This window comes from Maniola jurtina, chromosome Z, assembly GCF_905333055.1.
Source record: "Maniola jurtina chromosome Z, ilManJurt1.1, whole genome shotgun sequence".
In the NCBI taxonomy this organism is placed as follows: Eukaryota; Metazoa; Arthropoda; class Insecta; order Lepidoptera; family Nymphalidae; genus Maniola; species Maniola jurtina.
The window spans coordinates 16,777,206-16,803,075 of record NC_060058.1 but is presented as its reverse complement, the minus strand read 5'-3'; the positions used below and the strand labels follow the sequence as shown (position 1 = coordinate 16,803,075).

Below are 25,870 nucleotides of genomic sequence, written 5' to 3'. Positions count from 1 at the left end.
CGGATTGCAGACGTGCGCAAAGTTGGCCGACAATAAGGCTTACTTAGAAAATAAATATATTGAATGAATTTCGCATCTGTCAGTAGGTATAAAATTCAAAACGGTATCTTTAATGTTGGAATATATGTATTCTCTACATAGTATATTTATGTTTTGCTTCTTAATAACTGAATATCATTCTCACAAAGTTTCAAACTATTGTAAAAATCTGGAAAGAAACTCAGCAGCTAATTTCGTATAAACAATTTGATGACAAATTAGAAAATAGGTGACTGACTGACTGATTGCGCACAGCTCAAACTAGTGGACTGGTTAAGCTAAAATTTGGAACTTAGATAGATATGACGGAGACATCCGCAAAGAGGGGATTTTTGGAAAACAATTCAACCCTTAAGAGGTGTAGTCCACGCCGACTAAGTCGCGGGCATATCAATACATATCAGGGGATGTCTGTCTGTATTCGTAGCAGAAATAGAAAAATTCGACGTGAGAAAGTTCGCTCAAACATTAGGTACGGGAGTAAAGTTTTAGGTCACGTGCCGTGTGTCAAGAGCTTGTTCTACAATACCTATGCTTCTATGTTCCAGATTGAGACCACTAACAGTTCACTGAAATACTCTACTGTTACCGGCTTCAAAAAAAGGATGTTCCCAATTCGAACCATCTATAATGGTATCATTTTGAGGGTTCACGCGCTATTTTAGCTCTATATGTCAACTGTCATGTCAACCGTTCATCATTAATTAAGGACTAAAAATCGTACTTGTACGACAAAGTCGCGGGCAAAAACTAGTGAAGTATAAACTTGGTAGTTTCCATCTTGGACACATCGTTATTTATTTATCAGCAGTTGAGATCGCGGTCAAGGGGAAAGACTGTAATGAGTTGCTTTTCCATACAAAATTGTTGGTTAAAATTATGCTTACACATTTGAAAATTCTGTGATTGACAAAAGACCTTGAAATAAAATTGCGTGTACGGTTTTTGAAACAATTCTGCGAAAATAGGCACCCGCAAAGTTTCGCAAAAGAACGACGTGTTTGCTTTATATAACAGTTCCGGCCTTACCGCAACTACGATTCTGCTGGATAAATAGACCAAATGGTCAATTTAAGTATGCGAAGAGACTGCGATGTATGCGTGATTCATTTCAGGCATTTAATTTTCACGAGCTGAGCGTTAACGTCCCTGAAAACATTGTGTACTTACGCCTTTCAGAATAAGTGTTAACAACTGAAAGATTTTACATAATATTATAGGCTCTCTTGTGTAAGGTTGAATTCAGATTCACGCATTTTTAACGTCTATAATTCTTACGTGCGAGAATAAATTCGGTGTCAATTATATCGTATCTATTGCAAATTTTATGTCACATAACTTTTAATCATCTTTCCTTAATAGCAAGGGTATTAACTACCATACTATACTTCTTAGCTATTGCTCATTTAGCGAACTGATTCACAAAGAATGAACAAAAGCCAAGGGTAAAAGATTGCGCAACCCTGTACTGAGGGTATACCTATTGCTCATTTATCGAACTGTGAATTTATGGTTCAAAAAAAATTAAATGTGTTCACGAAAAAATTAACTTACTAAATCACATTAGAATAGAATAGAATAGAATAGATTTTTATTCAAATAAACTTTTACAAGTGCTTTTGAATCGTCAAATAATTTACCATTCATTAACTTGCAGTGTTGTACATAAAAGTCTTAAGTACGTATATCTTGTACGAAGGTACGGGACTCTTGTTGTGCAAGTCCAACTCGCACTTGAACAGTTTTTGCTGTTCAGCAGCTATTTTTTTAAAGCTACGACTAGCGTCTGATACGATGCCGTGTAGAAACCGATCAGGGGTATGGGCTTAATGAAACTGTCATACCCTTTCCAAGTTAGCCCGCTTCCATCTTAGGGCCGGCGCACATATGGCGGAGCGCAGCGCAGAGCATTTTTAACAGTCAAAATATTATCGACATTGTGCTCAGTGAAATAATATCTAAAATCAATTGTGCATCCGTGCGGATACTCGCGCATCTGCGCGCAGTCCCGCGCGCACTCGCGCATTCTCTGGTAGAAATTCGCGTAATGTGTCACGCGATTAGAAAACTTCGCGGGGATGCTCTGCGCTGCGTTCCGCCGCGCTCCGCCATATGTGCGCCGGCCCTTAGACTGCATCATCACTTACCATCTAAAGTATAAAAAAAATATGAATAAAGAAATGTATAGATTATTTTTCTGTTTCAGGAAACTGGTTTAATAACTTGCCAAATCAACAATTCTAATAAAAACGTCCCGTACACCACCAAGGCGTGCGGGGGCACAACGGGACCACGGGTCGGAGTTAAAGTAATCTTCGATCTATACCAAGTAACTATCTACTACACTATTTAAGACCCAATTTCACCAACAGTGGCGTTATCCGAGAACACCTATGCCAAGAATAAAATTAATACTCTTGGACAACTTATAATACGTTTTACCAATTTATTCATACCTTAGATTAGCTACTCTTTGAAATAGCTGTTTTTAGTTGTCTATGGCAGGTTTGAGTGAGTCAAAAGAATGAGTAAACAAAAACTAAGATTACATATACGTCAGTTTGAATAGGTATCTATCAATGTCATTGGTTGCCTTGTTAGTTGTCACCGTTACGACGTCAATTTGATTTTATCCAAGGAATATACCATCTAAATTGGCGATATCGATCTATTCTCGTATATCTTTGCTTTGGTGAAATGAAAATTTGATTATCTGAGAGTAACTTACGACTTTATCTTGGGTATAAAAATATGGAAACATTGAGGAAACATTTCTATCAATGTAGACCACAAAACAATTTTTTTTAGATTTTTTGTCTGTTAGGATAGATTTATTTATAATAGCTGTTAAACTACTTAAACTCTGTGGAAGTCACCAATGCAACATTTGTATGAGATTTTGCATTTCATCTAGGCCTAGTGCGTTTGATTTTAATACTTTTATGATGACCCGAATACTGGCAAAAACAATAAAGTAGATTGTAAGCTGTGACCGAAACATCATTATGTACGGAAACCTAAATCTTTGTGCTGAGTGACGGTGCACCACGCAGGCGGAAAATGGCGCATTAGGGCCGGTGCACATGTGGCGGAGAGCAGCGCAGAGCATGCCCGCGAAGTTTTCTAATCGCGTGCCACATTACGCAAATTTCTACCAGAGAATGCGCGAGCAAGTGCGGGACTGCGCGCAGATGCACGAGTATCCACACGGATGCACAATTGATTTTAGATATTATTTCAAAGAGGACAATGTCGATAATATTTTGACCGTGAAAAATGCTCTGCGCTGCGCTCGCCATATGTGCGCCGGCCCTTAAACAAATATTCGACACGTTTGAACCTGGCCGGAGTCCAAACGAGCGCACACTCCCCCGCGTGCAATAAGGACAAGTATGGCGTGTGAACCCGCCGGTGGGCCGTCGTTCAGGACGCACACTAAAAGAGCGAGCTCCACTCCCACTTAGCCGGTTTTTCATGATGTGTTCCAGGTAAAAAGGACTAAAGAGCTGATTGCTCTGAATATCCAGTGCGACTTTACCAACGGCACATCCAACGAAGCCACCAACCAAAGGCCCATCCTCAAGGGCTTCATCGCGGCGCTCAAAGACGGCTTCGGCTTCATCGAGACTGTTGACCACAATAAGGAGGTCTTCTTCCATTTCAGGTATGAACTATAAACATGTATACAGTATTACCACTTTTATAAATCGGCAAATTGGTGGTACCATCATATTGTGGGCAAAACCGAATGTACGCCAAGGAAATATATAGACTTTATTGCTTAAAGTTAAGATTTTAAACACAAGAACAATAAAGACTCGTGTTGATAATTTATCATATCGCTCATAATTCGCAACTGGTGTATCTTATAAAAGTGATAGTATTGTAACTCCTTTTTACACTAACATACAAATGTAAGACTACATGCAAAACGCATATTACACCCGTATTCACAAACGTTACTATGAGGTCTCATAGTGTGCTCGAACGCACAGGGTACAGAAAACCTATTCATAAACAACACTTGAGGGTCGGCCGATACTATGCGTCCGTCAAAACGAGCGCACAGCAAAAGTAGCTCGCTAGCTATTTTAACCTACGCATAGCAAACGTCAAACCGTAGTCAAACTAATGACAGGTACCTAATATAGGTTACGTTTGATTGTTTTTGCCTTTTTTAGGGAGTAAGTACTTATTTACCCCATTTTCGGTCAAGATATACTATAAGGACATGCTAGGAATTTAATTTGTGATGTAAAGACGACGACGAAACTAGATTTGTAATACAACTAAAAGAAAGAGAATATAAAACCTTATCAACTACAAATTAAAATTGTCTTGAGTAATATCAGTTGACAATTTTTTTGACGTTTGTATCTATTATCTGACCTGTCAGTCGACTCGAGTGAAGTTGCGACACAACAGTAACCAATCACAGCGCTCCATTGAATGCTATGCGTCCGCATAGCAAAGAGTCCTTTAAGTATTGTTTATGAAATGAATGGCTTGGCATACCGAACGCATAGCAAAATATCGTACTTAGCATAGCATTGCTGCTTCATTCAAGCAAGTAACGTTTGTGAATACGGGTGTTTGTATAGTAAGTAGTATCTGAAACAATGGGGATGACGCCTATGTCAAAAATAAATTATTTCTTGATAATTATTAAATAGAATGTCTTCCAAAATTCGTAAAATCCACATACGATGCTAGTTTTAAGTTTGCTAACCATTTTAAATGATCGATTTAAACAAAAAAGGTACGCCAAATGTTATGACGTCACATCTGTGACATACAAGCTCCCTTACTAAGAGAGTTTTGACGTTTGATAAAAAGTCGCTCACTTGACTAGTAGTCATCATCTCTATTGTCACAGAAAAAATTTAAATTTAGAACTAGTTATAAGATTATACTAATTGCTATGAAGATTTGTGAAGGTTAATATTGTGATGTGCAATCAAGCACGTAATGCGAACATGCCAGCTCTTGTCAACCGATGTTACTTGTGACCAAGAGAAAGCCCATCCATTCATCTAAGGCTGTGATCTTATATTGCGTCTTTGACTTTGCTCCGACTTAAGCTTCAGTTAAAACCAAACACATACATACATATATAAATATCAGCGATAACGCTGTCTCGTTTTAACAGTGTCTTGTGTCAGCAAAGTCAAGCTGTGCTCTATTTTGAGGTTTAGTGTGAGAATAAATCTGCTCTGCGTTTATATTTGATTTCTTTGTGAACGAAAATTTCACTGCTGTGGTCTTTGCAAAATTTCAAATGTTTTGTTTTTTGTTTTATTGCTGTGCGCTGCAGTTTTATCATTGACATCATAGAATGTATGCTTTTATTTTTTTGTTCCGCCATCACTTTATTAAATCAAAGTTTATAATTTACAGCTACCACCCGTATTCACAAATGTTACTTGCTTGAGTGTCAGCAATGCTATGCTAAGTACGATATTTTGCTATGCGTTCGTTATGCCAAGCCATTCATTTCATAAACAATACTTAGAGGACTCTTTGCTATGCGAACGCATAGCATTCAATGGAGCGCTGTGATCGGTTACCGTTGTGTCGCAACTTCACTCGAGTCGACTGACAGGTCAGATAACAGATTAAAACGTCAAAAAATTATCAACTGACATTTCTCAAGACAATATTATTAACTGACTTTACTCAAGACAATTTTTTAATTTGTAGTTTATAAGGTTTTATATTCTCTTTCTTTTAGTTGCATTAAAAATCATTGCGTTGTCGTCGTATTTACATCACAAATTGGTTTCCTAGCCTGTTCTTACAGTATGTCTTGACCGAAAATGGGGTAAGTAACTACTTACCCCTTAAAAAAGGCAAAAACAATCAAACATAACCTATATTAAGTACCTCATATTAGTTTGACTACGGTTTGACATTTGCTATGCGTAGCGTAAAAAAGCTAGCGAGCTACTTTTCCTGTGCGCTCGTTTTGGTAAGTAAAACGATCACAAAGTATTAACCATAGACAATTAACACCATGAATTACTGAATTCCGTCCATAGACAATTGAATTTTTATACTGATCTATGACACGCTCCGTTGTTATCCATTCCATCCGATCGGCTACGGAGCAGACCAAGAAATATACAAATACCTACTTATCGCTCTCCCACTTCGACTAACCAATTAGAGCGAGAGATCGGACGGCGGACCCCAGTAAGGTGCGGTCTCCTGTATTAGGTTTTGCTTAAGTAGATGGATAGATAGATAGATACATAGAGAACTTTATTGCACAAATAATCAAGACAATGAATACATAAAAAATTAAAAACTACAAAATGTTGTATGCAAAGGCGGCCTTTCAACCTTCGGTGAAAGGAGAAACTAGGTGTGTTGGATAGTACTAATATAATACTAAAGTAACAGATATTTTGTATGTGTATAAATGAACTAGTATGGCGCGTGGGTGCTCATGCAGAATTAGTTATTAAAAAGCGGACCTTATCTGAATTCGATATTTTTAATAGATTGGTCTTTCATATTGAACAATAGATTGAATTTTTGATATCTTGAATTTTTTCTATTCATCGCTCGTAGAGCTTCAGGTCCTGATCATCTTTTGTCAGAAAACCACTCATCTTTCATGCTTTCTGAGATTCAAAAGTTAATACAAAATACAGGAGAGGTGAGTCAGTCAGTGTTTCAGCATGAACAGCTATATATATATTAATCAATAGGTTTTACAAGTAAGATATTCCAGTATAAGATTCATGGAGCAGATCGAACCCACAGTGCATTCAAATTATCCTTATTGGCAGTGGCACCATCACAGAGTAGCGAACAGAGGCAAAGCTTCTAAGAAGCGAGCAAAATTTACAACTATTTTAGTAGGTTTGGCACAGGAGGATACAATTTAATAAACAATAGTTATTTGTTCAACAAGATGGCAAAGTTTGTTTTTTTGTGATTGCCTAGTTTAAATATCGATCTTTAAATATCGATCGATAGATCTAAATATCGATTTTGAACGAAATCGGTCAATTTACAAAGAATTGCAAAATGGTACCAACTGTTTTAAATTTTGGTAACAATTTCCTGTTTTGTTATCCTAGGGATCCTCAGATATCGATTTTGAACGAAATCGGTCAATTAACAAAGAATTTCAAAATGGCGTCAACTTTTTTAAGTTTTGGTAACAGTTTCCTGTTTTGTGATCCTCAGATGTTGATTTTGAACAAAATCTATGACAGTTCAAGAAAATAGGTTTTAAACACTATTTAAATTATTATCATTAATATTAAATTAAATGAAAACACGACGCGCGACGTATACTGAAGCCCCTGAGCTTGAGCATAGACCGAGCCGGTATAAACCGATTTCTCTCCGTACGTGACGTAGCGCCTTTGCTTACGCACACACGCGCCACAAGCTTGTAGTAGTGTACCTATCGTTCGCTCCTCATGTGGCACGATTACGCTAAAATGATAGCTACAATGTCGCGATCCCAATCACCTCTGATTGGTTGACGCTCGCTAACTAGCTATTGGCTGCAATACGTTGTAGGGCCACTGTTAAAATGAGACAGCGCTATACGGCTGGCATGAATCTGTCTCGTTTAAACTGAAACTTATGTTTAATAATTAAAACTAATAACGCAAAGTCAAAGTGCGTTCTATAGAGTTGAATGTAGAAACGCTTTGCTTGTGGTCCAGCAATAGAATTCTAAACACAACAAGGAATTCAAAGGCACGAGACGCAAATAATTTTGCAGCCGTGCAAAACACAATTTATCATCTCAATACAGGGAATAAAAATCTAGTGAGATAAAAGTTACTTAGTTGCTTTATATCCTGAAAAGTAAAAAGTGTGGCGGATACGCCTCTATGGCTCAATGCCCATGATATGTGTTTAGGTGTCTGCGTAATCAGCGCTCATTCTCTCATTCCAGTAATCTGGAAGGCAACCCAGACGGGCTGGAGCTTGGCACGGAGGTGGAATACAGCCTGGGGCGCGCCAACGGTTCGGGCGGGGGCTGTGCGAGCGCGGAGTTCGTGCGCGTGCTGCCGCGCGGCACCATCCCCGTCGCTAAGCCGCTAGAGCCCGAGCTGCACGGCACCGTCACGCGCACGCTGCGGGCCCTTAACCCGGACCAACTCAAGTATTCAGGTGTGTGCTCCCTTTAGACTCATTCGGGGAGATGCGGGGCCTTGTGCGCCCTCAACTCGGACCAAGCCAAGTACTCAGGTACTTGCCCGCTTTAGGCTCATTCAGGGAGATGCAGGACCTTGTGCGTTCTCATCTTAGACTAAGCTAAGTACCCAGGTACGTGCCCCTTTTAGGCTCAATTTGGGAGATGCAGAGCCCTTGCATCTTCGACCCGGACCAAGCCAAGTACTCAGGTACGTGCACTCTTTAGTCTCATTCAGGGTGATGCGGGGCCTTGTGCGCCCTCAACCTGGACTAGGCCAAGTACCCAACGTGCACCCTTTATGCTCGATTAGGAAGATGCAGAACCTTGTGCGTTCTCATCCTAGACCAAGCCAAGTACCCAGGTACGTGCCCTCTTTTGGCTCAATTAAGGACATGCAGAGCCCTGTCCACCTTCAACCCGGACCAAGCCATGTACTCAGGTATGTGACCGTTTTAAGCTGATTCAGTGAGATGCATTGCTTTGTGCTTTCTCATCCTTGACCAAGCCAAGTATCCAGGTGCATAGCACCTTTAGGCAAACATGTTTTAAGCTGATTCAGTGAGATGCATTGCTTTGTGCTTTCTCATCCTTGACCAAGCCAAGTATCCAGGTGCATAGCACCTTTAGGCAAACATGTTTTAAGCTGATTCAGTGAGATGCATTGCTTTGTGCTCTCTCATCCTTGACCAAGCCAAGTATCCAGGTGCATAGCACCTTTAGGCAAACATGTTTTAAGCTGATTCAGTGAGATGCATTGCTTTGTGCTCTCTCATCCTTGACCAAGCCAAGTATCCAGGTGCATAGCACCTTTAGGCAAACATGTTTTAAGCTGATTCAGTGAGATGCATTGCTTTGTGCTCTCTCATCCTTGACCAAGCCAAGTATCCAGGTGCATAGCACCTTTAGGCAAACATGTTTTAAATATGAAGTGTAATGAAAGAGTGTAATTTGTTCATTATGCAATGATGAGAATGGTTAATTTTTTTAACAGAAGACGTTTGGGTTTATTGAATTTAAAGAGAATATAAGGTTTGGTTTGGTATGCATATGCAGTTGGAATTAAAAGATGGAAAAAAATTGTAGCGTAATATAAATGTGAGTTACCGGTCCTTCTCTTGATCATGTTGTACGCTAGTACTGTGTGAAAGACTGGAGCAAAAGGTACGAAGTAATGAAAATAATATATGAATGACTGAAACAAAGGCATTTGGGAATGGTATTATGGAAATGGAAATGGTTTGGGAAAGGTGTAAAATATTTGTGAAATGATATGGTATGAAAATTATTGAAGATAGTGTTATTAGATAACACATGGCAAAAAAAAAATAGAAATGGGAAAGTGTCAATAAGTTTATCGATTTTACGGTTCAACATATTTAACATCACGGTAACTTACCGTGATGTTAAATATGTTGAATAATTGTTACAACTAATTTTTTTTACAAGTTGTTGTGTTTGGAACAGTAGTTGTCTGGGTGAGAGTAATTGAGTTTAGGGGTATAAAAATAAATAAAAAATGAAAGAAATGAAGTAAAAGGTAACTAAGAAGTTATGAATAAAATAATTATATGATGAAAGATGGTTATGCCATAATTATCATTAGAGTAAGATGATAATAAAATGAAATTAAAAATATGACTTACGTAATAGAATAGTGCGTGTGTACTTGGATAGTCATGGTTAGTGGAGAAATGGAAAAAGGATTTTGATTGATTGACTTATTAAATGCATGGCCAGCATGTGACGGAATGAAACGGATTAATTGAATTTTTCACCTCTCGGACTTGACTTATTTTATTGCTTTTCTTTTTGTATTTTTTAACTTGTGTATTTTTTACTTGTGTATTTTCAACTTGTGTATTTTTACTGTTTTTTTTACTTTGTGTAATTTTTTATTGTGTTTATTATAATCCAAAAAATCGTCTACGTACCAGCGGATGGTTTACCAGAAGATGCGTACCTCAACCCGCACTTCCGCTTCCACGAAATGGGGTACCACGTGTATACCACGGTGTGAAGTTACTTTTTATAATTGATTTGAATTGTCACGGCGCTTGAAGCACATAAATAATGTTACGCACCATAGACTAATATCAGTACAATTATTAAGACCCAATTTCACCATACTCTGTTTGTTAATTTGATATCCTGTTAAATGGTCACGCACTAATAAGGCATTACTTGCTTAACAAGGCATTTAATCACAGGTACAGAAGTCCGTTAACTTTGTTACAGACTATTTATTATGTCAATTGACAAATTTGAAACTGTCAAAATGGACTTTGACTAGATACGTAATTATTTATTTGAAAATGATGTTTTGGAAAACTCAGGTACTTTCGTAGGCGGGGAATTTCTAATTTATAAAATATTATATTCACAGCATTTACAGTTAACCGAGAAAATATCAAACAAATTATAATATCAACGGTCAACCAAAAGTCACAAACAATCAATCCAAACCATAGTCAATCAATTTTTAGGGTTCAGTAGATATGTTTAGAAAAAAAGGAACCTTTATAAGATTTTGACTGTTGCAGTCGCGTAGTTGTTATGGCACCATTAAATATCGTGTGATGCGACGCCCCCCGCGCGGCTGAGGAACCCGCTTCGTAGTCGCTTTGCTTTGGTCGCGCAGGTTGAACGATGCATTAGGCACATCGTTTGTAGGTTTTCAAGATCTAGTGAAATGGCACCGCGCCTTTTATAAAACAAATAAAATGAAAAACGAGCCAATTTATTCCTTATTTCATCGGGTGAAAGTTGATTTCAATTTAAACGTATAACTTATCAAACGATATATTATACAGCTACGTAAAATGTATATATTTTTAAAGCAACAACAGATTAGAAACATTTCGTTTTGGTTGTTATAAATTACTGTGAGTGAGTGCTTTGTGAGTTGTGAGTTTGATTTATTGATGACCTATCCAAAATATTTCATAAAATGTATATTAACATAACAATGCTGTTATTTTTGAAGAGACATTAGCTAATGCCTTGTTTAGAATTGTTTGGTGAAATTAGGCCTGAAGCATGCTCTGCACCAACAACATTTTTATTGCTTGAGCCTCCAACATTACAGGGCGATGCAGAGTGCCATGCATCGTGCACTGTCCGAATGAAGCAAACTTATCAGGTACGTGCCGCCTTTTGCTCATTTAGGGAGTTACAGGGCCTTGTGAGTGTTCAACCCGGGCCAAGCCAAGTACTCAAGTATGTGGCCCCTCGCCAGTGTAAGTCCTTAATTCCCAACAAGCCGAATACTTGGATATGTGCTGTCACGCTTCATTCAAGGATTCGCTCGGCGTTGTGCACACTCAATTCTATGTAAAGTACTCAGATAGGTACCTTCTGAAGTCTCGCTCTGGGAGACGCTCGCCGCTTTGCTGGGGCCGATACACGTTTTTAAAAAAAAATGTGTTTCAACTGTTTTAAGTCTTCCCACCACTACAAAGATTATTTTCTGGTTTACTATTGAGTTAAATGAGGTTTCGCTCAGTTATTTTATTATATTATAATATGTGCCATAGTAATAAATTTTCTGGTCACCAGGTCTCATCCAAGTAGGCGGTGGGATGTCATATGAGTTCGGAATAATGGGATTGGCCTGCAAGCGCGAGATCCTGCAAGTGGGCGACCCGGTAACCTTTCAGTCGGACCAAGAGGGCCGTGCAACTAACATCGTGCCTATCCGGAAGAAACGACGCGCCACCGTAGATGCTATCAAAGGTATTTTATAAAACACTAGTTTTTCAAAATCCCGTAGGAACTCTTTTATTTTCCGGGAGAAAAAGTAGCCTATGTGTTAATCTAGGGTATAATCTATTTCCATTCCGAATTTCGTCAGATCCGTTCAGTAGTTTTTGCGTGCAAACATGCACAGATAAATACATACCCACAAACTTTCGCCTTTATAATATTAGTGTGATAAATAGCGAGCAAATAAGCAAGTGCGTCAGCTACGGGCTGATTCACTAACTCAGTCTTCAACGATGAATGATAGCCACCAAGCTCATTTACCATTGGTTGGTTCTACATTGCTGTTTCACTCAGTGATACTAAAATGATTTTTCATTAAAACCTTCAATGGATTAAAAATGACAAATAAGTTAGGTGACCACTGAGTTAGAAAATCACCCTGTTGATGTTTAGTGATTAGCGCCACCCAAGAACCAAAAGGATCACCAAGGTATTGTCGGCTTTTCAGGATGTTAAATGAAAGCGGAGAAAATTCAGAGTTCATGGATTTACAACAACATTAAAATATACAAAGCGACAGAAAAACAATTTCACTCTAATATTTCAGTGTTTACTAAAATCATCACAAGCAGGTTTTAGTTTTCAACTTTGTCTTGTATAGTAACAAAAATGGATTTTATTCGACAGGTGGCTTCGGTTTTCTGTCCATGGAGGCGGAAGACTCGAGGCGACTATTTTTCCACATGTCTGAAGTGCGTGGCAACCCTGCGGACTTACAGCCTGGCGACTCGGTGGAGTTCGTCATGTTGACCAACCCTAGAAACGGCAAGTCCTCAGCTTGCAACGTCGTCAAAGTCGCGTAAGTAAAAATAAATCTCTATTGTAATATCTTTTATTATATGTTATATATTTATATTATAGTCCGGGAGCCACCAATCCTAAAAGCTCCGTGATCACGGATTCTAATATTTTTAATAAAAATAAAAATTTTATTTATTTTAAAAAATTAAAAAAAAAAGACGAACAAGATTTGCTTGGTTGGTGGATTTGATTGGCCCGAAATATTTTAATTAAATTATTTATTATTAAATTTCCATATTTTTATCCGTCATCACGGATTTTGATCAATCTTATATAGAATTGTGTGAAATATTATGTTCAACAAGAAAAAATCCGGCCGACCAATGATTTTTAGCCGGAAAGGTCACGCATACCTATTTGAATGGTGTGATAAGGGGTAAAACTTATCCATTATCACGGAAACCTCTTTTTTTAATTCACGCGTTTTAATGTCACATTTATTATTTCATTTGTAAATCTTTGGACTAAATCTGTCTTTTCTTTATCATTTATGCCTTCCGGATTTGTCAAATGCTCGAACATGTTCTGATATTCTTCATTTTGTAACAGGAGGTTGTTGGCTTTAATTTTTCCTTTACGAACAAAAGCCGCTGTATAATCACAACCTGGAAAAGCATGGAAGCCCGGTAGAGCTCGACAGACTGATGAACCTAGCTTTTCTGCGAGTTGTGTACAATTTACGTAATTTATTTCGAAATTGGGTTTGGTTGTGATCCGTACTTCTTGCTCTTTTAATTTATGTATGTTTCCGAGACAAATAATTAACACGTCAGTATCTAATGATTTTATGAGGATTTTTTGTTGAGGCGAACATTTGTTTAAGTGGAAAAAAAATCTTTTATCAGCTTCTTCATGGTAGCATTTATAATTTTCATCTAGTATTCGAGTTATTATTTCATTACTATGAGTGTACACAAAACACTTGTCTTCAACTGTTAAAAAAACTTTTTTGTCTTTAATAATTGAGCTACATATGTAGTGTCCGTCCAAAAATCTGCCTCACTCACTCTTTACAGAAATATAGAAACCGTTAAAAAGCGAAGAGTTAAAATTTGGTATGCGCGATACTTTTGGCAGTTTGTAAGCACGCATACCAAGATAATTATAAATGTGACATTAAAACGCGTGTATTAAAAAAAAAAAGATTTCCGTAATAATGGATAAATTTTACCCCTTATCACACCATTCAAACAGGTATGCGTGATCTTTCCGGCTAAAAATCATTGGTCGGCCGGATTTTTTCTTGTTGAACATAATATTTCACACGATTCTATATACGATTGATCAAAATCCGTGATGACGGAAAAAATTATGGAAATTTAATAATAAATAATTTAATTAAAATATTTCCGGCCAATCAAATCCACGCCGACCAAGCTAATCTTGTTCGTCTAAACGTTAACTTTTATTTTTTATTAAAAATATTATAATCCGTGATCACGGAGCTTTTAGGATTGGTGGCTCCCGGACTATTATATCTTTTTTGCCTTACGTCCAGGTTTCATGCTGAGCCCATGATCTTTGATTCTTAATATTTTTACCAGACTACGGCAAAGCCAAAAAGACAGGTTATGATTTTAACAGTCTATGTATGTATGTAGGTTTGTATTTATGTGTGTTCCACCGTAGCGTCTAAACTACTGAATCAATTTTGATGAATGAGGTGTCAATTTTATATTTCATATGAAAAAAATCGACCTGACGGATATTACACCCAAAAACGTAGGGGTTTAATTTGACAGCAATCATACTGGTGATAAGTGTTGATGCAGTCTAAGATGGTAGTGGGATAATTTAGGAGTGTGGCAGCTTTACTTAACCTGTTCTCCTTATCGTTTTTTTTCTTATCTCTTCTATCTGCGATCAGTTCTTGGACTATAAACAGATTTGAAGTCCGTAAATGTGTTAGTTAACCATTTAGGCTTTGCACATGCGATGTGGCATCCCTCAAGATGAAGTGTTTTATTTTTATTTTATTTATTACATGAAAATCTACAGCGAAATTATTCTAATAAATTTCATTTAAAGCTAATTACACAAATATCGCCAATTATCGATTTTCTCTTAAAAATTTACAGTTTATGTGAGTAATTTAAAACATTAAATAAGAATGTTTGTGTGTGAGAGATAGTGATCATGAACGTGAATATGTAAGTTGCGTTATGATGTATATATTGATGATAGTTTGTACGCGTTTTTGACGTGTGAATGAATGCTGTCCAGTAGCAAGCCGGTGAAGGCGCGCTGCGAGCGGCCGGAGCGGCTACTGGCGCGTCTGCGCACCTTGTCGCTGGAGGACGCGGCGTCGCCGCGCGTCTTCGTTGTGCGGCCACCGCGTGGCCCCGACGGCAGCCGCGGCTTCCGACCGCGGCGGCCACTAGCCGGTGCGTTATCAACCATATTTTTTAGAATTCCGTACCTCAAAAGGAAAAACGGAAACTTAAGCCCTAATTCGCGCGAGCGGTAAGAAAGCGTTGCGTTAAAACCCGCCGTTGCGCTGACAATACAACAGTGCGCGATAAAAAAGCGTTGACGTGTGAACAGATACTTGGGAATTGTTCTATTTGAACGCTTTTTTAACGGACGTTAAAAAAACTCTAGTGCAAATTAGTCTTTATAGAATCACTTTGTTATCTGTCCGTCTGTTCGTCTGTCGTGTCTGTCAAGAAAACCTACAGGGTACTTCACGCTGCGCTAGAGTCATAACATTTGGCAGGTAGGTAGGTCTTATAGCGCAAGTAAAGGGAAACATCTGAAAACCGTGAATTTGTGGTTATATCACACAAAAAAAATATTAAAATGTGTTCACAAAAAATTTAATTCACTAAATCATTAGGTATATCTTGTACGATGGTACGAAACCCTTCGTGTGCGGGTCCTACTCACACTTGACCGGTTTTAATTCTGATATAAGCCCTTAACTGCAACTTCGCATTTTATTTTATTTTTATTCCTATACAAGTTAGCCCTTGACTGCACTCTCACCTGATAAGTGATGGTGCAATCTAAGATGGAAGCGGGCGAAGGAGTACGGCAGTTTTTATTAAACCCATACCCCTTTGGTTTTTTCACGGCATCGTACCAGAACGCCGAATCGCTTGGCGGGACTGGCACAGTTCACAACAGTTAGGGAACTTCTAACAAAACGTCAAGGCTCTGAGGCTCTGATAGGTGTCAAATGTTAGTACATTTGACACAGGTAGCCCTATTTTTATATGGTTTCACGTCCCCATAGCCTAATATTTGATGTATCATCACTCACTGTTCACTCTGACACTGGTATGTACGAATAGCACGGGCCCACAGTGTACTGGCAGTTACCTTCATGCTTGCTTTTCTGTGTTTTCAGACCAACTTGGCGAGTAAGAAGACAATGACGCAACAAGGCCTGAAAAAAACAAAGCTATTTTACTGCTACGTAGGTAAACATCCTAGGTTTGATTTAAGTTCAAGGAAAGGTAAACTATACAAAGTGCGGTACACTGCAAGTACAGACGGTCACTATGCGATGTAAAGGCGGTGATAGTGCTGGCATTCTAGACACTGCCAAGCTGGTATGACTGATACTGATATTCTTTGTCGCAATAGTACACATGCCAGTAGTTTCCATGCCAGACATTGGCAAGCTAGCGTTCTCTTTTCACTTGTTTGTAGTTGGCAAGCGGGCATTTGATTCCAAAGATCATGTTATTACAAGATTCCATGTAATATCGACTTTATCCATCTGTTAACCAAATCAAAATTATTTTTCATCACTAATACACAAACTTTAACTTTTAAATGTTTTATTTTTACTTAAAGCAAATACGTGCCCATTATATTATCACGTTCTTAAAATATGTTTGACAACGATGTCAAAATGATGAATAATAAATCACAGTCCATTGAAATATATATATATATATTTATTAAAAACAGATATATAATAACTATTAAATTTTCAATTATGACATTTTATTAAGGATAGTCTTGATCTGATTTCATGCTACCGATTCGCGGGGTATGTTCGTTGATGTGTTATGTTTGATAAAAAATACTTTTGTATTGTTTAACAGATGGTGTGTAGGTCGATACTATGGAATTTTGGATAATGTGGTTGATCCCCTCCCCATTTCCTTGAAGGGGCAAGATCAAATGGTTTACAATATCCAAAGTATTAGCTCATAAGAGCTACTAGCAACACTTGCACTTGCCAGTATCTGGCATGCGAGCTACATGCATGTCTACTGTGTATTGCCGTCATACCAGAGCGCAATAACATTTTTAATTAAGAGTTTTTATAAATCTTTTTGTTGACCAAACTAGTCTATGAATGGCGTATAATGTTGACTTCTTATGTTATGTTTGTATAAGTATATTTTTAGCGAACCGGCGCATTCAAGGAAAAGAAAGAAAAGAAAAAAAACTTTGAGGCTACTAAGTAAATTATGCATGGTATCAGTTATTTATGTTTATTTTATATAAATTAATAATAATCTATTCTATCCGTAATCTGGAGATAAGTTAGTTGGCAACGTTATCATTTTTTAAAAACACCATACTGTTTTGAGAAATAACAACATTGCTAAGTAACTTACCTCCAGATTACAGATATGTTAAATGTTCAAAACGGACGTAATACAATAAAGGCGTACCGTGTGCGAATGCGTTGGTATGCTAAACACGTCAAATACGCTTGAAGTTACTGTTACATTGCCTTCCCTTGTGTAGTTTACCTCGATCGTCATTTTGTATTCACGAGAGACTGAATTTCTCTCGAATTGACTTCGAGAGATCTAAATTTTGATTTATTTCTTTACCAGCATTTAGAAAATTGTTTTGTTAATAGTTCTCAAACTGTGAACTATAACGAAAGTTCCGTGGTCAGACTTAAAAAGATTCAAAACGGAATAAGAAACGCTGATTCTGTGAAAACTTTATTTTTATGTTCGCTAAATTATAGTTTGTAAACGAGCAAAGAACATATCAAATGTTTACCCAGTATGATAACATACATTGCTGGTTATTGTTTTCTTTTTATATTACATATATTTAATTGAAATGTGCGTGAGGTTCTTTTTCGCATACACGTTGTTCAAAATTCCGCAACCATTCCTTGAAAAGCTAATAGGTATATGCACAGCTCGCCTATACACGTTATATAAGCATACATCAAACGAAGTTTACATTTATAGAATACTATACCCTATCGGCGGAAAGAAGTGAGTATACCGCCCTCTCTGTTACGTAACCCATACAAATGATAGAGGCTAAAATGTCAGTCCATCTCCATTCGAGTCATCAGAATCCGAGAAAAGCGGTGGCGCCAACCGTGCCGTCACAGCTGACGTAGTTGCACATACTACATCTGGCACAGAAATGGCCAAGCGTGCCAGGCCGGATACCTCACCATCGTGGTCTGATGACCAGGAGGATAAGGGAGTGAAACTTAGTCACGTTCCCACTTTGCTGCCACCCGAATCCGCCGCATCGCAGAGCCCGGCGAGAAGCCTTCCACCACAAGAGGCACCTCCCATGGCACTAACCCCAGAAAAGTCCCCATTACTGGAAGCGCCCCCCTCTGCTTCTGTGTACCTCACCACACATCTTGAGCCTCCCCGCTCCCCAACAGCACAGTCAACTGCACACTTCGAGTCCTCTAGCTGGCCAAAAGACTCAACCAGCTATGCAGGACTCGCCTCACCCACTAGCAGAGACGCCAAGCCTGGGGCTCGCGTGTCAATACCACGACCGGAAGGCAGCTACTCGAAGACAGTGAGCGCCACCATTATGGTATTTTAGGACCAGGATCACCGACCAATATACCATCCAACCATCACCACCAGCCCGACGTCTTGGACGTCGTGTTGCCTATTATTTGTATCAGTAGGGTGTTGATGATGCGTGCGACGTCGTCCGCAAGGATTTAGGATTTATCGTTTTCATACAACACGTAAATTTTGAGAAAGGAAACCAACATCATAAGTATGGTTCACTGTATCAAATCGTACTTTTGACTTGACAGTTGACACACAGCAAATATGCTGGTATCTCTGCCATGCTGTCGACAGATATTGTACAAATAAGTAGTATTTTTGTTGAGCAAAAAGACCAGTATATATTTACCGGCAATATTTTTTTGTGTTTAATGAATATTGCTATAATGCGTAAATTTTGAAAAAGGACTCGCCATATTTGCTATACATATGTGTCACCTATCTGCTTCGGTTACCCAGATCTTGGAACAAAAAGAAAAATTCAAAGAACAAAGATTTATATTTAGATATTAAACGTTATCGGAATAGAGAATTAGGCCGCAATTATACCTGTAAGTTTTACTCACGTGAATACAGTACGTCATTGACAGCATATTTACTAAGTGTTTACATTAGTAAAGCCGTAAGTTAATCATGTAATTTACTTATTTGAGTAAAACTTACAGGTGTATCTGCAGCCTTAGATCGCCCCTATTATGTTCGCATCAAAACCGTCGCAAGCATCGAAATTTCTGCAAAATCGTAGCGTGTGTACTGCGGGTTAGTGAGCAATGTTGCTTATGCTTCGAATTGGGGAAGTCCGATGCGTACGGCGCGTTCGATTCGACTTGTAAGCTTAGTACGAGTTTGCATATCTCGCCAACGGTGCCAGATTTCGAGTAGCGAAACAATATGACTTCAAAGTAAAATGGACCCAGAACCAAATTCAACTATTTGTCAAAAAGAATAAACATTGGCTGTCAATGGTATTAATTTACACTTTCCAACGCTATAATAGTAACTACAAATGTCTATACTCTATCATGCTTGTATTTAAAATTGAACCTTATGTCACCGATGCGACCTTGAAGTTGTTCTGCCCACTTCACAATTGCGATTTTAAGATGAGTAAAAAAGTTATCATTTCAGAAAGTATGCTCTCTAGATCTCAATCTAAATCTGTCCCTTCTTTTTTTTTTTACTTTCGGAGAGCATAAATATATTTATATGTATTTGGTTTCATCACTTTCTTGAGATCGGCCCTTAACGATTTAGATATTTTTTTTATCTTTGACTTGCCAAGTTTATATATTTCTCATTGAAAAAAAAAACGAGAATGTTGGAAAGGTAATAAAATAATTTGGGGATAATTATTACTCTTGCCATTATATCGTTTCGATGCTTGAAATCTATTGGAGTTATCAAGATATGCCAACTTGTACCAAGGGTACCGATATGCGATCAGTTTTAAAGTTATGTTATGTACTTGAATGGAACCAAAGACTGAGATAATATTTATTGCAATAATAATATTGGTATTAGAAGAATTTAATTAGCGGTACGTTTAAAATAGTCGTGATGTTGAATGTTTGCGTAGCCATTATCAAGTCCTCAATATATATTTGACAATCGATATCAAAATGACGAATAAAAAATCAATGAAAAAAATCAATCATGAATAAAAGTTTTAACATTATAATACTGTTTACATTAGTAAATTTGCCGTAAGTTAATCATGTAATTTACTTATTTGAGTAAAACTTATAGGTGTATCTGCAGCCTTAGATCGCCCCTATTATGTTCGCATCAAAAGCGTCGCAAGCATCGAGATAATATTTATTGCAATAATAATATTGGTATTAGAAGAATTTAATTAGCGGTACGTTTAAAATAGTCGTGGTGTTGAATGTTTGCGTAGCCATTATCAAGTCTTCAATATATATTTGACAATCGATATCAAAATGACGAATAAAAAATCAATGAAAAAAATCAATCATGAATAAAAGTTTTAACATTATAATACTGTTTACATTAGTAAATTTGCCGTAAGTTAATCATGTAATTTACTTATTTGAGTAAAACTTATAGGTGTATCTGCAGCCTTAGATCGCCCCTATTATGTTCGCATCAAAAGCGTCGCAAGCATCGAGATAATATTTATTGCAATAATAATATTGGTATTAGAAGAATTTAATTAGCGGTACGTTTAAAATAGTCGTGGTGTTGAATGTTTGCGTAGCCATTATCAAGTCCTCAATATATATTTGACAATCGATGTCAAAATGATGAATAAAAATCAATGAAAAAAATCAATCATGAATAAAAGTTTTAACATTGAAGCATCAGTCGGGCCAGGAAAAAAATAAGAACTGTAGATTATAAAATATAAGGTTTGGGTCCATTTCTGGGTCCTCAAATTGTAAATAGGTAAACAAAAATTAATTTTCATATCAAAATAATAATTAATAAGAAAATGAACGAAAAATCCACGCGTGTACTAAGATCGACACTAGTCGGCAGGAGTTGTCTGAAATATATAATTCACATGTACATCGACATATTACTCCATGAAAAAATCCACGAAATAAAAAAATCGCTACAAAATACATCACATTTATTTCATAGTTTAAATTATTTATTTGTTCGTATTAGGGCCGCCGGTTTTTCAATCGCCAGGTAATTTTAAACTGAGGAACAAATTTGAAGATTACCGTTTTTGTATTAGATCAAAACTTCGATTTTATTCCTCAGTTAACAATTATTTGGCAATTGAAGAATTAACAATTAGGTAATATTGATTAGTTTCTTACTTTATTTGCAATCTATTGACGTGAGTATAATCAATCGCTAACCGAAGAATTTCCCGCATATTGCGACATTCTCACACACGGTCGTTAATTCTGTGAAAAGGAAATTAAAATAAAAGTGTTTATTAATTAATTATTATTTATGAATAATTCCAAAGAGATAGGAATTTTGAACAAACGTCATATGCTTGTACGCTTAACGCCACATACTGTTGTCGCTTGTATCATATATGCCCATGTAACCATATAGATAATAGTGAAAACAACGATATAATAATCAGGATATTTGATGTTGTAGTGTTGAAAACAAAGTATGACCCAGATTGTTCGGGTATAAAGTGGATACCTATTAATTTTGTCTGCAAAAGACTGTACAGTGGCAGCGCGGTGACTCTTAATTAAAAAAGAAACCTGACTGCGCAGAAGCCTGCGAAAAAAGTGAATAAAATAAGATTATACAACTTCATTAAACTTCAGTAATAAAGATTATCTGAGCCAGTGGCATGTAAAAGTTCAAACTTGATTATTAAAAAAGCCCATGCCTGCGACTCTTTAGCACTGAAGTCTATAAAGTTGTTATAATGTAATTTTTTTTAAAAAACTCAACTATAAGATTCGCACTCTTCTGCACGATTCAATTTTTGTTTTTTTTAAATAATTTAATATGGATTCTCATATAGATTTTTACGGTTTAGGAAAAAATAACAGTAAAAAGTACGCAACAGGTTGAAATGGCAATCGGGGTGGGAACGCTCTGTGTGCCTAGTGGGAGATTTTTAACCTATTCTATCAGCTATTGAAACAGCGCCATCTTCTTGTCACTAGATGGCGCTGTTTCAATTCCATACAAAACGCAGTTAACTTTTACGCGATCGAATAGGTTAAAAATCTCCCACTAGGCACACTGCACACCCGCACAGCCCCCGCGCTAATCCGATGCACGTGAGCGCGGGTGACGTGCGGGTGTGCGGGACGTCCCCCCGCCTCCTACCCCGATTACCATCTCAGCCTGTCGCGGACTATAGTAATGTTTCAATATTGTTTTGACATTTTCATATTAAATCTCGTATGGAAATCTCAAAGCAATATTAAGACATTACTACTAGTAAGGCTTCTGAAATATTTTCTATGACGTCACGTTGTCGCAGAAGGACATATTATTGTCTATTTTGTTATTTTTTTTTTTTTAATTATTGAGTTCAGTTGAAGTTATCGGCTGTGTGCGATCTTGATTGCCGTACTAGCTTTGTTAACCATTTCACATAAAGTTGATCTAACTCGAATCATTCCGGTCGATTACGTATCTCGTACTTTTAAATGACCACAAATTAAGTATTTACTTTTTAATTTTTTTAAAATAAGTCTCGATGAAGGTAATAACTTTAAAGAATTTCAGAAATATCATGATACCTCATTGACCGGAATAAAATCATGATTAATTGTATTCTATTAGAAACGTATGAGAATAATTGTAAACTGTCTCAAATATTAATTGAAACGAAGATTGTATATACAATTCTGCGGCAACGCGAGCTAACTTGGCTTGCATAGCATTATTGTGAACCTCCATAAAAGAACTTTTCAAGCAGTGCCTAAAAGAACCTCGAAGGGATAAATTCGTGAGAAAAGTGATAATAAAACAAAAAAGTGAATTTTTTTCTCATAAATACAAACTTTGGAATTACTATAAGAGTTTATTTATTTTTGAGTTGGTTAGTTCATCGTGTATCAGTAATGCCTCCACTACACGTTAGAACAACGCTCTCGACGTTGTTATTAAAACAAAAAAAGTGATTTTTTTCTCATAAATACAAACTTTGGAATTACTATAAGAGTTTATTTATTTTTGAGTTGGTTAGTTCATCGTGTATCCCTAATGCCTCCACTACACGTTAGAACAACGCTCTCGACGAGTGCTGGTAAATGTGTGAACGCTGTTTGTACTAAAAAACCACGATTTACGTTTCTCCGATACTAATCGGCAAGCTGGTGCCGCGTCATCTGAATGCGTTGGCCTAACGTGAAGTGGACGCTGAGGCAGAGTTATTTATGCCAAATGTTTATAGATCCTTGTACATTTTTTAATGATTGTGATTAAATTAATCCTTCGACTTCTTCCCGCTGTTAAGGGGCGCCTTCCATCAAATTTACTGAACGAGATTTTGGCAGCGTTCACTGATATGAATATAAAACATAAGGCTTCCTTGGTGCTAGCGCATACATGCCATGGGCAAACGAAAAAATCTAATACTATTTAGTCTGATTGTTTGGTTTACATTGTACCTGCTACGTAACTTGATAACTACTAAGGAAATTGTGCAATCATTTGTATCCAATTCGTATTTGCTGTCGTAAAAAAACGATTCAAAGTGGCCACCATACAAAACGTACGTACGCGTGTGCACTCATTCGTATTTTTACGATTCGTATTTGATGTCATTTTATTTTAAAAGGTGTGTGTACAGGTATTACCCCGTTCTGTAGCATGTGTACACTAGTTCAAGAGATAATCTTTTTAGTTATGTGATTTTGATCTAAAAGTAAAGCATTTTTTTTTTGAATTTAAGTTAGTTTCCTGAAAACTTGTGATTTTCCACATACCGGAATTTTCATACGCAGCGACGTGATGCACCTTCGCGCCACGATACCGCCTCGTCTTTGAGCTAAAATATTATATAGAGCGTACTTTGATTTTGTTCAGGCTTGAGACAGTTAAAAAGAGAAGAAAAAGAAAGAAAGACAAATGTTGCTTCAAGTCAGCAATGTCAAACTATGCTCTATAGCATAGCTCTATAGGCGTTGGTTCTGTGAGCGATCAGAGTGAAAACTCTACTGGTGCTGACTATATTAGTTATTAGCCAAATTTATTTGAATACGCACTGACCGCTGCCGAAATGTCTCTATAATTACAACTTGCGGTTCAACATTTGTGATACGTCGGTTTCTAAAGTATATGTGTTACGCTGGCGACAGTCGACCGACTGATTGCCGCCATATTATAGCTATACGATTGCAATAAAGTTATGAAACATATACTAATAAACGATGTCATTATATCATTTGAAGGTTTTCTATTTTTTTCTTCATTTTACGCTGCACGCGTAAAACGCAGGGCGACGATCAATACACTTGCACCCAGAATAGATACCCTTTCAAATGCTAAATAGGTAATAGCTACAGCTACATATTGCCAGATGCTGATAATAATTTCAAACTTCTTCGGTAAGTTGCCAATCATTTAAAGAATGTGTGTGAAGTTAGCACGACATTTTAGGCTGAGCTTATTACAGGCCTAACGCATAACTGAATAGGTTCCTGCTGCAGCGGAGTGGTAGGGGAGGGTGTTTTAACTGACGGAGAGCTGTGACTGGTCAACCTGTGACAACTGTCCCCCTCCCGCACCGCTCCACTCACTATAACTAAATAGAGCAACATCCCATTGCCGCCAGAGCTCCCTTATTTTCTGAGCAACACAAGTGTAAATTAAAAATTTATAACACCCCCGACAAGTGAAGGGCACAGTAACTAGAAAAGAGCTGATAACTATCAAACAGCTGAACAGATTTTCTTGGCTTCTAGCTAAGAACACTCGATCAAGCCACCTTTCAAACAAAAAAAAACTAAATTAAAACCGGTTCATTAGTTTAGGAGCTACGATGCCACAAACAGATACACACGTCAAACTTATAACACCCCTCTTTTTGGGTCAGGGGTTAAAAATGAGTGGGATAGAGTAGTCCTAGTACGTACTTTTGATGTACGTACGCATATTTGCTAGCTTGAACCGTGGGCTAATTTATAGGTATCAGCAACTGAAAGTACCTATTTAAAAAATTTACTCACTTTTATTAGTCTATTCTAGACTGCTGATTTTTAACTCCCGACCCAAAAAGAGGGGTGTTATAAGTTTGACGTGTGTATCTGTGTGTGTATGTATCTGTCTGTACCTTAATGTTATGTACCTTAATATCATCCAGCTATAGGTACCAACTAAAATGCCACAAGCTACAGAACTGGCTTTAAAAGCCAAGGACTGCTCTGTGAATATCCTCAGTGACTCCAGGTCTTTAGAAATACACCCCTTGGCATTTGACATCAGGAGAAATTTAGCTCTTTTGAAGGCAAACAACAAGAGGGTCAGCCTCTTTTGGGAACGAGCTCACGTAGGGTTGGCTGAAAACGAGAGGGCTAACTTCTTGGCCAAGGAGGCTGTCACAAAACTCAAGACCGCCCGAGATCGTTGTGTCTGATCCGGTCAGGATACCTGAAGACACTCGATACACGTCCGGCTTTTTCTGAACTCAGTCGTTCCCAAGTGATCGTCCCGAGTGCTTGCATAGGTACGGACTTGCGGAGCAAAAAGAAAATAATATGGACGACGAGTTACTCATACTTAGTGCGTATCTACTCGTGTTGACGCGAAAGAAGAAAAAACCTTCCAAGTGCGAGTCAGACTCGCGCACCCAGGGTTCCATACTCGGGTACTTTTTCCGACATTTTGCACGATATATCAAAAACTACTAAAAATAAATAAAAATCTGTTTTAAAATGTACAAGTA

At 37.6% G+C, this 25,870-nt stretch overlaps 1 protein-coding gene across 2 annotated transcripts in view; it reads left to right on the top strand.

Moving 5' to 3' along the window:
* LOC123880750 (cold shock domain-containing protein E1) overlaps positions 1–20,800 on the top strand; it is a 31,969-nt gene extending 11,169 nt beyond the window's left edge. The window contains exons 10-16 of one of the 2 annotated variants that reach the window (XM_045929049.1): positions 2,246–2,368; positions 3,528–3,703; positions 7,964–8,181; positions 11,762–11,938; positions 12,596–12,767; positions 14,996–15,153; positions 16,119–20,800. In XM_045929049.1, coding sequence (XP_045785005.1) covers positions 2,246–2,368; positions 3,528–3,703; positions 7,964–8,181; positions 11,762–11,938; positions 12,596–12,767; positions 14,996–15,153; positions 16,119–16,135 — 1,041 coding nt within the window. In that variant the 3' untranslated portion in view covers positions 16,136–20,800. Of the gene's footprint in view, positions 1–2,245; positions 2,369–3,527; positions 3,704–7,963; positions 8,182–11,761; positions 11,939–12,595; positions 12,768–14,992; positions 15,154–16,118 lie in introns of both variants that reach the window. The other variant, XM_045929048.1, reaches the window with a different exon arrangement.
* The last annotated feature ends 5,070 nt before the right edge of the window (positions 20,801–25,870 follow it).